The sequence below is a fragment of the Uloborus diversus genome, chromosome 6 (genome assembly GCF_026930045.1).
Source record: "Uloborus diversus isolate 005 chromosome 6, Udiv.v.3.1, whole genome shotgun sequence".
Taxonomy (NCBI): Eukaryota; Metazoa; Arthropoda; class Arachnida; order Araneae; family Uloboridae; genus Uloborus; species Uloborus diversus.
In genome coordinates this window covers 21,380,900-21,395,576 of record NC_072736.1, presented here as the reverse complement: position 1 = coordinate 21,395,576, position 14,677 = coordinate 21,380,900, and the positions used below count along the sequence as shown (strand labels likewise).

At 34.0% G+C, this 14,677-nt stretch overlaps 1 protein-coding gene across 1 annotated transcript in view; it reads right to left on the bottom strand.

Annotated features, from left to right (window-relative positions):
* LOC129223770 (phosphatidylinositol 3-kinase catalytic subunit type 3-like) overlaps nt 1–14,677 on the bottom strand; it is a 78,458-nt gene that overhangs the window by 8,086 nt on the left and 55,695 nt on the right. The window contains exons 17-20 of the mRNA XM_054858130.1: nt 13,083–13,232; nt 7,263–7,337; nt 4,688–4,856; nt 3,179–3,269 (exon numbers count right to left, since the gene is read on the bottom strand). Of these exons, the coding sequence (XP_054714105.1) occupies nt 3,179–3,269; nt 4,688–4,856; nt 7,263–7,337; nt 13,083–13,232 (485 nt within the window). The remainder of the gene's footprint in view (nt 1–3,178; nt 3,270–4,687; nt 4,857–7,262; nt 7,338–13,082; nt 13,233–14,677) is intronic.

Here is a 14,677-nt window from a genome sequence, read left to right as displayed (position 1 = left end):
GAAAATTGGTCAAATTGAACAGAATTTTGATAAGTGCTAAATGTTTCAGTTTTGAAGGCTAGTATTTTATTAACTACTAGTGCCCGTAATTGAAAATTAAAAGGTCATTCGGTTTGCCTGTATATTTACAAATAAATTTGGTGAATTTCTCATCAATTTGCTATGTTCATTTGCTCGACAATGTTACAGTTCCATGTTATGAAAATTTCGTAATTTAACGCATCTACGTTGTGATGATTTACTCAGTAAAATTTTCTTAAAATTAGAATAAAAAAAGAACAAAATCAAATTTTCAAAAAACCGTTTCAAGGTGCACATCCCCATGCTACTAACTAACTTTGTGCCAAATTTCATGAAAATCGGCCGAACGGTCTAGGCGCTGCGCATCACAAAGATCCAGAGAGACTTTCAGTTTTATTATTAGTAAAGATTTGATAGAAACATAAAAGTTACATATTTTTGTAATCTATGGAGTAGGGAAATTCATATGCTTTGGGTAACTTTTTCAAAGTTATTTTAGTTAACTTTTAACCGAGTTTCAAAATCTGAAAATATTTCAGTTTTTTCATAATTAAGCATTTTTTTTTTTAAATCTCAAACTTTAAGCAATGTACTAGGTTAGCTGAAATTAATACCCAATAAGGTTCTAAGTGTCAGAAAAGAAATAACTTACTTTTGAAGCTGTATTTTAACTCCTTTTGTCTTCAAAATCAGTTTTGAACTTAGTGACATTTTGTAAAAAGATGATTTTCCCCTTCACATAGACACAAACATTTAAATGAGGGAAATTTCAGACAACTTTCAAATTTTGCAAGAATATAGAGCAGTATTTCTACTATTTGATTGAAGAAATGTAAAATTGGTTTTCAATTTCCAAGCTTAAAATAAAATTCAGAACAATATCATTTTTTTTTGTGTGTGTTTTATGTGAAATTACAAGAATTAAAAGAACTAGATCAGTGGTTCCCAACTTTTTTCACCTCGCGATCCCCTTTTTCACCAACTAAACAACATGCTATCCCCTATGTGTCCCCCACATATATATATGTGTGTGTGCGCGTATGTGCATATTTTACGTAACTCAATGTGGTGAGATAGTCAATTTTTGCTTAATGGCAGTATTATACAATGATTATGTACTGCCCAAAAGCGTAGTGGCAACAGTTGGAAATGACGCAATTGATATAAGGCAGTACGAAAGAGCTAAAATTTCCTTTTTTTACGCATATCATCTCGCCTTGCGTGCGTGGCTGAAACAGCCTCTCGAGTTTCGTTAAAATGGTGAATGTGGGGATGGCCCTTTGCAAGGTTAAGTGCAGATAAATGTTCCTCGCTAAGATGTGAAGTCTCGGCATCACATAAGTGAACCAAGAATCTATCAGAGTCTTCTGCCAGACTAAATTCATCGCTGTGTCGGAAGTGGAGGCCCCATGGACCAGACCTGGGAGCTAATGAACGCATCGGATGGTTGGAAATTATAAGTCTTGTGGCCCGTGAAAATGAATAGCAGGAATTGGAGTTCGGAGCTACCGGCAGCGGGCGAATCCTCAAATCATTCAGCCTACGCTAGATCTTTGAAGCAAGGTCGAATTGGTGCCTTTTGTACAGCGTGTGAGATTTTTAGTGTTTGATGCCTCGTCGTAGAATTCAACCCCTGTGAAGTAATGTTTTAATGTATTACATGAGAACTTTTTAATTTGTGCAAATTGTGGTATTATGTTGTTATAAGCTAATGTTATTTTAATGTGTGTAAAATGCAAATTTCATATTAGTTAATTTTAAGCAGAGAGTTATTTGGGCTTGGTGCTTTTGTAAATATGTATAGGCGGAAACTCTGGCCGTGTAATAACTAATGTATTTTAACTTTTATTGGGGGTTAATTTTAGAGTTAGTATTTGATCAAGGAGTAGTTTTAAATTCTTTTAAAAGTACTATTCTTGCAATTGTATTTGTGTTATAATGCTGCATCTTAACCATGCCACCTAGTAAGAATAAAGCTGTTTCTTTCTTTAAATAATTGTAATTAATGTGATCTTGGGTATGTGTTTTGGTGTTTCGCGTACTGTACGTTTCGTCAGTACAATTAGAAATTGAAAAAATATGGTCACAATAATGTGAATGGACATTTTGTCCCTTTCAAAATTCTTGTGTCCTAGCAGTGATGAATGCAGGATTTGGTTGGAGCCCAGCAAAATTTGGTTGGTAAAAATCACCATTTTTTGTTTTATTTATATTTTTTCTTTTAAACTATCATTATTATTATTGTTTGGTAGTTTATATATTTGGGCATTGATTTATTCAGCATATTTCTTTTTTTGACATTTTGTGGTATCAAGAAGCATCTTGGTCCACATTGACCATTCTTGGTCAAGCCGCGGTCTCAGAAATTTCCTCTTGAACGCTCTTTTACTCCTTATAGTACTGGGAGAAAAAGGCATAGGACATCTACAGATCAAGGTCAAGCAGTCCTACCCTGCACGCTGGTGTTCAAAGGAATTCCTAGAAGTAGTATTGCCTCGCACTGGCAAGAGGAAACAGGGAGGGAAGAGAGAAACATTTCAGATAAGCAAAACCTGCCTGCAATTAGTTAAAAATAAAGATCCCTCTCACTGACTCTATGGCCTTAGTTGATTTCTAAATAGAAATTGAGAGCTTGCTTTCGCAAACTCTCTGCTCTTTTCCGTTGATGATATTGATCTGACTGGTTGTGACGAGTTTTCCCATTAAAATGTAAGCAGATTGTTTTATAATCCTTTTGTTTCATTGTTTTATAATTAATAATTCAACTATTAATTGTTATTGTATAAGAGGTAAGAGGTTATTGTTCAACTTTTTGAAACTGAGGCCCGCCTGGTGATCAGTGACTGAAATTCTTGGCTCTTTGCAGTTGGACAGCCCTAATATATACGATTATGATAGCACTACGCCTAAAATTAGAAACAATAATTTTAGTACTTAACAATTTAAATACATTCTGCTTCAGTGAAACTTTAATTTTCAAATAACTTAATAAATTAACTCAACTAACTTTGAAACTTAATTTTCAAATTCATATCTAATTTCATAAACAAATTGTTTCATTACATGAAAGCAGATTTTTTTGCAGTTAATTAGATTTGAATGAAATAATAGTACGAGTAATATTTAGGTACAAGTAATATCAAGGTCCTCCACTTACCTTCTTTACTGTTTTATCGGGTTCCAATGCAATATCTGGAACACTAGCATCAACCATGAGTGAAAACAAGTTCAAAATCAGATTTGCGTGCCTAAAAAAAGGGTTTTAAATTTAAATAGTGGCTTCAATTTGAAAAATAAATAAATGAAATGAATTTAAAAGTAAAATTGATTTTTTTACAATGTTAAGTTTTACATAATTTTAAACATATTTTGCAACACAAAATTGCTCTTTGTAGTCTGCTTGAATGTTTTGAAATTCAGGCAATATTTAATATGATTAATGGATTGGAAAAAGCATAAAAAGGTATCCTAATGGAACTTTACCGGGGTGCAACTAAAAACTGTTTTTTTCGTTATAAATAACCACACACACACATCATGCCATATACTATATGCAATCCTCCAGATTTCTCCCTCTGGTTAAACAAATAAAAATAGATAAACAGTGATTATATTTGCATCAATTGCAAAATTTATGTAAAATGTAAATTAAAAATATAGTTGTTATTGTAAATTTCTGCCTAGTTAAATCATTTAATTTGATGTATACAGTAAATTCGCTTAATGTGCTCACTTTGGGACACAATGATTTAGATAACAATAAAGGTTAATAACAATAAATGGATCACAAAATTAGATAGATTAACTAATTTAAGCGATAATCACAAGGTTTCAAAACACAATGAATGAACTCATATTATATATATGTACTGTATATTTTGATCAAATAAACAAAATTACACATTTTTTTAATCATCAATTGTTGATTATCTATAATTTTACAGAAGCTCATTTCTGGATTGATAGCAATTAAGTTTTTTTTAATGTCACTGTAGTGGTATTGTTGTCTACCCTATAAATGCATTTCTCATTTCAGAATTTGTAGCAGGTTGCTCAACATCAAGGCATGCCTCATTTCTCATATGACTCATCAGCACTAAAAACCATCTGCTTTCTTATATCAATCTGACAAACTTCTGATTATGCTAATGTGGAAGCTGTAGCAACATTTTGATTGGTTTCCATCCATATCTTGAACTTTTGAGGCTTCAAATCTAATGGATTTTCTACTATTTTTAGTTTCCTGGTAAATTTTGAGCATGCGAAGCAGTTTCTGATCATTTCAGCAAAAACCAAATCCTCGATTCAAAAACTCATAATATTAACGATGTAATGCTCACATAAAGTGAAAAACATACAAATGAATAGAGAAAATCTCGGACTGAGTGATTTTTATAACAAGAAACGGTAACATAAACTGCAATCACATCAAGCAAAGTCTACTGTTTATTTATTTATAATGGTAATGTACATTTTTGAAAAATTAAAGGCTGGTGAAGGTGGTAAACATTTTAACTTCCCCCCCGCCCCCCAGGAAATTAAGATATTTAGATTTTTTGGACACAGATTTTTAAAGAATATATATATTTTTTACATATCCTTTCATTTCTTTAAAAAACAAACTCCATTGCAAAACAATAATTCATGAGAAATTGCAAGGAAATACCTGCGCAAATGTAGAAAAGCAGTGTAACACTGCTTTCGGAATTCCTGATAATGTTCAGAATGAATGCCACCCATGGCTTCAACCATTTCTTTACTCAGTTTCATAGGAGGCGGCAGAGGTTTTGGATCTCTGCCAAGAATATATCCAAAATCAATATGGAAGAGCTTACCTGCAGAAAAAATAGTTTTACTGAGAAATTGGCTGTACATTAAATGATATAAAAATAGGTAGAAAATATAGAAAGAATGATTTAACTTTTTGATGATAAATGAACTCAATTAAAAACAAAAAAATCTAAACATTGTTTAATAAAGCACACAACTCAACCTAATAACCCAAATTCTATTTCCATAACCCAATGCTATCACAATATCAAGATTTCATGACAATGATAGCACAACAGTTGAATACCACTACATCTGATCTATTTATTATGCATATAATAATGTCACTTGAAATCTTTAAGCAACATCATTGCATGGACAAAAAAAAAAAAAAAAAAAAAAAAAAAAAAAAAAAAAAAAAAAAAAAAAAAAAGGCGAACTCACTTTAATTTAATGAGGAAGTGAAGCCAGAAATATTTGGTTGGTGCTAGGGGTCATAAGGATCATAAGTTGCTTTTATCTAGCAAAGCCTGCTTAAAGTGAGCAACATTTTTTCGATTCATATCGACTTCCCTTATTTTCTCTTTGAAAAATTCCTTCAATATTCTGCTGTCAGCCAAAAGTTACTCATGAGTCATAGATTCTGAGAACAAGTGATGGTACTTTTTTTTTAAATTGTAAATTATAGAAGAGTTTGAAAATTAAATATTTGTTGATGCCTTTCGAGATACTTACTTCCAAGCGAGAATGTTATAGCTCAAATTCAAGCTCAGGCAGTTAAAAAAAATAAGGTAAGCGACTAGGATAGTGACAAATATGAAGTTGAACTACCCTCAACAGACAAAATGGGTTTTGATGTGTAGAAAAACTTCAACTGTTCTTTGAAACCAGGAGTGCAAATGACAATATTTTTTGGGCCATGAGTATACCTTGAAAAAAATAATGCAAGAAAGAGACAATAGAACAGTATAAAAAAAGTAAAAAAAAAGCAAGCAAGTATGAATTTTTGTGATTTTTCTCACAAACCCATTTTTAGTGAGTACTCAGTTATAATGAACAAATATCAGTTCTTCAAGTTCGTTAAGAACGAGTTTGACTGTCAATATTACCTGATGATGCTAAATATTGAACTAAGTGGAGAAGGAAGAATTATGACCAACTTAGTACCAATAAAATAACACAGGAATACTTAACATTCTATTAATTTAGTACAGCAACTTAATGGCAAATGATTTGCCAAATCACATTTAATCTGAACATTGAGAGTCTCTAGCCATAAGTAAAACAAGTAGAAAGTTAAAACTATATTAAAACTTTCAGCTTTCATTGGAATCATTTTCTAAATACCTCCGCATAGCGGCATCTGTCAGCACTACACTAACATACTAAACAGGTTGGTATTCAAGGGTGCCCATATGCAAAATTAAAAAGGGGGGGGGGATCAGATGTTTTCCCCATGGTTTAGCAGGATATTTTCCCCATAGAAACCAATTTTAGTACAGTTGAGAGTTATTAAAATTTGACATTTTTAATAACTTATTCATTAATTGCTGGAGAAGAAATGTTTTTACATTTTTGCAAAGAAAAAAGTACTAAGAGCACGGAAGTTCCAATTTCAAAGGGGGGGGGGGCACGAGCCTCCACTTGCCCCCATATCGGCGTCCTTGTTGGTGTTTCTCCTATCATTTGCATTAGCTAAATGGTTTAGCTAAATAATACAGTGAAATCCCATTACAGCGAGTACGAGTACTGATACAACGAAACATCCATTTCATTGAAATTAATGTTCACTCCTGCTTTAATTGCTATCATTTTGCTTGTGTGTTTGTGTGTGACTTCCATTGCAACAAAATTCTGTTACAATGAACAGAATTAGTGGACCTTTGAATTTCGTCGTAATGGGATTCCACGGTATATCTAACACAAATCAGCAGAAAATTTACATTTAAAAACTTAAGTAACAAAAATTGCAGCATGCAGTATTATGTCAGAAAAATGTTTGTATTTATCATTATTATTATTTTTTAATTAACCTCGTTTTTCTTTTAGTTTATTTTATATATAAAAAAAATATTTTATGTTTATAATTATAATACAGTTATTAGTAAATAGTTTTATAGGAAGAGAAGTGGCAATGCAATTGCAGTTACAACTTTTTAAATGAGCTGTTCACATTTTATAGTTCTATGCATTTGCGTCTAAAAGCCATTTTTCGCTAAATACTCATTTTCTTTTTGGGAAAAAGAGCAGTATTTTAAATTTTTGTCCAGGTGGAGCAGCATTCTTTTTGCCAAGCCATGGTTACAATGATTTAATAAGACATAAAATTGTAAGGAACCAAAATATTTTTTAAATTATGGGCATATAAAGCAGTAAATAGAGACATATTAAAAAAGATACACCAAATTAGTTTTTTAAACCAATGCACATATCATTTAATGCTTGAGTAAAATACTTTTACTGTTGCTTACCATTTTTAGTCATCAGAAGATTGTCTAAATGCCGGTCTCCAACTCCAAGGAGATAAGTTATAATACAATATCCAGCTAAAAAAAGACACAAAATGTACAATTTTTTTTTCACAATTCCGTTTTAAAAGTTCAATTTGCTAAGTTCTTTAAGCAACTAAAACATTTAAGTGCTATGATTTTATAAATAGTAATACTCCAAAAAAAAGAAAGAAAATATATAAATAAATTTAAAAAATGAAATATTTTACTGCTGCAGATAACTTTCATGAGTGCATAGAAAAAATGCAACATTAAAAAAAAATAATAATAATAACTTGAATCTTGACATCTTGAATTCAAATTATGTTTTTCGCAATCACGAGTGTGTGTATGTAGGCGTGTGTGTTTGTGTGATCGGCGTATGTGTTTGTGTGTACGGGTTATGTGTATGTGTGTGTAGGCATGTATGTTTGTGTCTGTGAGGGGGGGGGGTATGTTATGTGTGTGTGCGTGTGTGTGTAGTTGTGTATGTATGCGTGTGTGTGTGTAGGACAGGGATGCAACCCGGAGACGGCTTTCGCTATAGGAGCAGCATCGTGAGGAGCCAGCCGGTCCACGGTGATGGTGCGGAAGGTGGCGGTGGGAAAAATCAAAGGAACGTCAAGGACTGTCAAATGAGAACAATAAGCAATCGTGATTGCTCAAAAAAAAAAAAAAAACATTTATGGCTATTGAAACAAATTTCAAATAGGTTTGTAATAATAATAACATAACATGATCTATGAGTAATGCTTATAATTTGGAGCTTTAAAAACAATTTTAAGTTATTATTTTAAATTAAGAATTATTCCTGTTTTAAAAAGATATTTGAGCTTCCTTTTTTTCTAATTTATAGAAAACCACACCATTTCCATTAAAAACGCAAAGACTTCAAAACATCAGACAGCCCTGTTATCACATCCTGAGACTGTAGTTTCATTCTAATTAGAACTCCTCAGTCAGGAATAGTGAACAACTGAGCTGGAGGCAGATGTCATCTCACTGAAGCTGAGAGTGCTAACAAACTGGTAGATCAACTGAATTTATTCTCAGAATGTGATAAGTGGGCTGCTTGGTATATTGCATGTAGTTCTGGGGCCTTAGCCTTGGCTTAGTGGCGATAACTTGCTGCTAAAGGACTTAGTTATTCAATAATATACAGTATAACCTTAATTTAACGATTGTAAAGGAACCAAAAAAGTTATCGTTAAATCAAGGATATCGTTAAATCGAGGAACATGCACATTAGGGTGGAGTGAAAATTTTTTTTTTAAATCTCATAAGCTTGTATGTGGAAAACGTGACTTTTGTATATCGTAACAATTCTGCAAAATCACAATATTTTCTGACAATTTTTTGATCTTCCTTGACCTCACTAAAAAATGGATGTTTTGAGATTTTATGCCAAAATGCTGCATAAAAAGACACTTTGAATGCCCTACAATATTTTGTTCATTTTTTGTGCTGATGGTTATTAAAATTAATATTGTTAAACATTTCATTTTTTTTGTTAGATGGCATTAGTAGTTATCGGTAAAATGAAAGGATATTTTTCCCGTCTATCATTATTAGTTTTGCAGCAACCATCCGGTGAGTGTTGTGGATATTGGTTATTTCTTTCTATAGATTTAATGGGTGTATCAGGTATGATTTTGGAGCCAGATTCAGTCTGAATTTAGCATGGCTTATTATATTATTATACTAGTTTTATTATATTACAGTACGAAACCATAACTATTTTGGGTTTTGATTCGAATGGGATCAAACTATTTTTGCTGAAACTCAGTTTCATTTATCTAGTTATTCGTACATGTGATTTGCCGAGAAAGGTTTTCTACTGCATGAAAAATAATATCAAATATATACTAAATTATTTATTAAATAATAAATATTGCATCTATCAAATTAATGGAAGTTACATGACAAAATATCATGTGTGATATTTGGCGCTCCACAAAACTTTACGGCCAATATTCACCCAACTTACACCAATGTTATGAAGAAATATATGCACGGGCCCAGGGCACCAAAGTTTGAGGGCATCAAAAATCTGCATCTAAAGTTTAAAAAATTGGAGTTGTTTGATATCGTATTGTACTATAGTAAAATGTAAAAGTCCAAAAAAAAAAAAAAAAAAACCTTGTTTACAGATTCTATATACAAAGTACCGCATAAGAAACGGAACGAAGGAGTCGTGGCCCCTAATCACGGTTTGAAAAAAAATCATATTTTCGAAAATATACGATGTTTTGATATATATCCGAATATTTTGATATACACTGCTCAAAACAATTAGGGGAGCAAGCAAAAACGTGAAGAAAACCGGGCGAGACAGCTATGTATTGGCATACAATGGATAGTACACGCGTAACAATGCGCAATACAGAAAAAAAGACGTAAAAAAAATTGGAATTAAGTTTTAATGCTTTGAAAGTATGGAAAAAACGTAAAAAGATGATTTAGGGCAAGAATTTGGTTACATGTAAATGATGAAAAAAGATACTGTTTAGATATGATTCATAAGTTTTAATAGGGCGTGTGGGCTCCTCGAACACCTAAGGCTGCTGCACACCTGTTTGCCATGAATGCGATGAGGTTATCTATCTGACTTTGGGGAATACTGTTCCACTCCCCAAGAAGTGCAATTTCCAAGTCTCGAACAGTAACAGGCGACCTTGATCGCGCAGCAATGCGTCGTCCGAGCATGTCCCAAACATGCTCGACTAGATTCAGGTCAGGAGAGCACGCTGGTCATTCCATACGCTGTATTGTTTCAGCTTCAAGCATGTTCTCTACCAGACGAGCTCTATGCGGTCGGGCAATATCATTCTGGAAAACAACGGAATCTCCAATGGCTCCAGAGTAAGGGATGACATGAGGTCGCAGTATCTCGTATGCATACCTTCGGCCAGTCAAAGTGCCATTCCGAATGATATGCAGGTCCGTACGTCCGCCTATGCTGATTCCACCCCATACCATCCAACCAACTCATCTGTATTGTGACTTTTTACGAATGAATGCGAGGTTATTTCGAGTGCCCCTGTCCCTCCATGCCAGAAAGCGTCGGATGTCACACTCTAGGCTGATTTGGGACTCATCTGTAAACAACACTTGGCTCCAGTCATGTTGCTCCCAATCTCGATGTTCAACATCCCATCATCTTCGGGTAGCACGGTGGCGTGGGGTCAACGGAATGAGGATCATTGGCCTACGTGCATAGAGCTCTCCCTCATGAAGCCGATTACGTACTGTTTGGCTGGACATCCTTCGTCCTGTTGCCAAGAGTAATTGTCTTTGCAGCTGCGTAGCATTCTTTGTTCTGTTTCGACGGGCTATTAACAGTATATACTGGTTATCAGTTGCTTCAGTGGCATGTGGCCGACCTTGCCCTGGTCGACGTCTAACATTTCCTGTCTCTTGGAATTGATTCCAAAGCCTTGCAACAACACTTCTGGAGACTCCAACAGCGTCCGCGGCACTACGTTATGTTTGCGCGGATTCCAGTCTGTCTATCAGATGTCATGTCATGGATTCCGGTAAATCACTCTGTTGAGACATTCTCAAGTAACCTTGTCTCAAGAAAAAATACTGTGCAATCGAATTCCACAGTTACGGAAATAAAACGGACGTTTCTGCAACATCTCGATTTCTGCTCTTATCGCCTTTTACTGGTTTTTGACGTCATGAACACTGATTGGCATATAAAGTTTTCTTCTTCCGTTTCCTGGTAGGCTTAAAATTATGGATGTTTATATGTACATACATTTTATGTTACTTATTAGTATGCATCTTTGCGTAATTTTGTTAAAACCATGTGCTCCCCTAATTGTTTTGAGCAGTGTATATGTATATATCCGATATTTTCGACTAGTGAAAGTTAGGACATTTTGTAAAAATTTTATTGTGGGGGCCCCTCTGTTGTGGAGGCCCCGGGGCAGTAGCCCCGCCTTCCCTCATCTAAATCCAGCCCTGTGAGCCCTGAATATATGCAATTACGAAAAGATATCAAGACGGGAAATGGAAAATGCCAATCATTTTTGAACATCTTGCACAAACTTTGCTATGAATCATTAGAAATCTAGACAAAGGCCTCACTTCCAATGGTTAGTCACTTCACGCCATAGAAAAAACTCAAATCATTCCATCACAAATACAGTACAATCCTGAAGGTTGGCAAAATTATAAAAGATAATCTCAACTACAAATGGAGACTAACTGACTTTCGTAACAAAGCCAGCAGCCTCTATTTGATATCACCAAATATAAGTGTTTCGATATGATTTCAAATTGCAAATGCTCAAGGGAATTCAAAGTTACAGCAAAGGAACGCATTTTTCTGCAAGATCAAAGCGGATCAAGATGATAATCGGCAGTATAGATAAGGAGGTTACTGCAAAATTGCAGAGAAAAGTTAAAAGAGAGGAAACCATTCTCAGTCGAGTAAATAAGCTAAGTATCAAACAGAAAAAATCAACCCAATTTTGCAGATACCGGCAGTGTCGAAGATGACTGTCAATTGTTGGACAGCATGACAGATGATGCGTACATACATTATTAAAAACCAACTGAGACTAAGGCAAATAAAAATATGAAACGTAAGAAAATGATAGACTCTCTACCTTCACTTGCTAAAGCTTGCGATCAGATAGGAGTCTCGGATAGATTCGGCTGCTATGTTATCAACATCAGTTCCGCACGATGTTGATCTTGTGTCACCAATCGACAGATCTAAAGTAATCGATCGAAGCAAGATCCACAGATAATGAAGTAAAACTTGTAAGGAACTCCAGCAAATTGATGATCAGATTGATTCTGCTCATAGTGACATAGAGGGAATATATTTTGGTAGTCAAACTTTGACACAAGTTGTCGGCATGACTGCAAGTAGCACAGAAAATCTCTTACCAAAGAACATAAAAGCACAGCATCGTCGCAGAGCCAGGTTCTTCTTACTTCTGCCACAGTACTCGAACCGTCAGAAAATTTGAAAACGCTTGTTAAATTCATTATTCGTGTGTATGCTCCAACATGATTTACCGTAAAAGCCCAGTGGTCATGCAAATATGGACCTAGGCATCTTCACCAGATGCTTGTCATGTCACAATACCTTAGCCCAAAACACGAAAAAATCGTTGACCCTGTCATTCATCACAATGCATTCTTTGCTCACCCAGAGAATATTTTCCTAACGATGATGACGTATCATCGGTCACACGTACGTGAACTGAACCTGTGACGGGTTATGAAAGCCAGAGCTTCTGCGAACCCAAGTGGACCAATACAGAGTTTTAAGGTTCTCAAAAAGCTGCACTTTGACGATGTTGAATATTGCGACGCAATTTATTGGGGTGCATGCCATATCTCATCACTTCCCGTAATCAAAGATATGACAGATGCTGAACTCGGTTATCTCGTCACAATGGAGGTGACTCCAAACATCATCTTCAGAAAATTCAAAACCACACACAAGCTGTGGAAAGATATGTAAAGCTGGTGACTTTAGCTGTTTGTGATTTTTTTTACGTAATGCCACTAAATATTGTAAAATAAAAGGCTGCAAAGGGATATCACAATATTTTTCAAAACTCTTGAAAATTTCACATTATGTTAGGGTGATCAAATGGCATATTTTGACATATGAAGCCATTAGAAATTCAAAAAAAAAAAAAAAAAAAATGCCCATTTTCACTCCACCCTAATACACATTCAATGCAGTCAAAACTGGACCTAAATTGAGGAAATCGTTAAATCAGGTATTGGTAAATCGAAGTTATACTGCATATACAATCTTAACAGACATACCACATGATTTAACATATGTGTCCATGACTTCATGAGAAATCCAATAAGGTCCATTTTCTGATGGGGCATGCTCACGAAGAAAGCTTTGGATGTCTTTATGCTCATCCAAGATTGAATTGATGGACATAGACTCGATGTATCGTACAAAACCTACCAACACATGAAAAAAATTCAATTATACTTTTACCTAATAAAGCAGTTTTTAAAATAAAATTTTCTAATAAGGGAAAATGTTCATGGAAAAAATTAATTCTAGCATTGCTACAACTTAGAAATTGCACTTTTAAGTTGTGATACTTTCAATAATTTTGAATTATGATTTATATTTGCACTCAAAACCTGTTTTTTATGCATTTTTTTTGTGGGGTATATGAAAATTTCAATCAGATCGGGAATCAGTTAATAAAATTCTTTATAAAACGAACATTTTTACTGCGATTTTTTTATGCGATCCCTATCCACCCCACGATTGGAGTGCACATATTTTAAAATAAATTGGAATACAATGGTTTGACCAGTTATGGTCCCATTCACTCAGTTATAGTGATAATAAAAAAACTACCAATTTCAGCAACATTTGAAATAAAAAATGGATACATGGCAACTGCTTTTGAAGAGGCTTGCCTGAACAACAACAACAACAACAAAAATAAATAAATTAATTAAATATGACTAGTATGCTGCTGCATGTTTCATAAATTGTTTGCCAAACGTAGCTTACATTTCATCATCAATCCTAAATAATGATTTTGAGTAACAATAAAAGCCAAAAAATTAATTATGGTCATGTGTGCCCCTAACTAAATACTTAAACTAGTTTATAGACATATTAGCTTCTAAGAAGCTTAACCCGTAACAGGGAAGGGAGCGGTCTCACAGACCGCTCAAAAGTGCATCCCATCACCCCTATTTCATTTTTAGTCCGATTGAATGGTTTTTCCTCAATAGCTTTTTGTTTTGTGACCTTGAACACCTTCTTTGCTTATCAGTATCTTTTCGTAAGTGCATCTGGTTTAAATTTCATTGCATTCTTTAGGACAGTTCTGTGAGACCGTACCCTCCTTCAGTGTTACAATTTTTGGCAGTAGTAGACATGGTTCTTCACGTTAGAATTGCAGATATAGGTTCATTTATCTTATCCGCCTTATGTGGAAGAGATGCAAAATATTCTAGATGAGGTTGAGATTTGTTTTAAAAGTTTCCAAAAGTTACATAATGAATGTTCTAAGGACAATGAGAGCTGAATCATTCCCAGAAATACGACAGTATATACTAATAGTTAAGGTGCTGTCAAAATTTTCCCGTGATGTGATATAATTAATTTTTGGGTACTAAAATATTCTTTGCATATTAAATAACTAAAATAAATCAGCAATAAAAATAGTTTAATTTTTATTGCAAGTAGTAAATTATGTACTGCAGCATAAGAAATTTCTCAAAAAATCTTAAGGTTCTAGTAAAGTGTCCTCGGAAAAGGTATATTTCAATGAAAAAGTCTAAAATATTTTTTTTCTGTGCTAATAAAACTTCAAAGAACATCTACAGGAAGTTACAGGATTACATGATTTTTAAAAAATTTGAAAATAGAGCGGTCT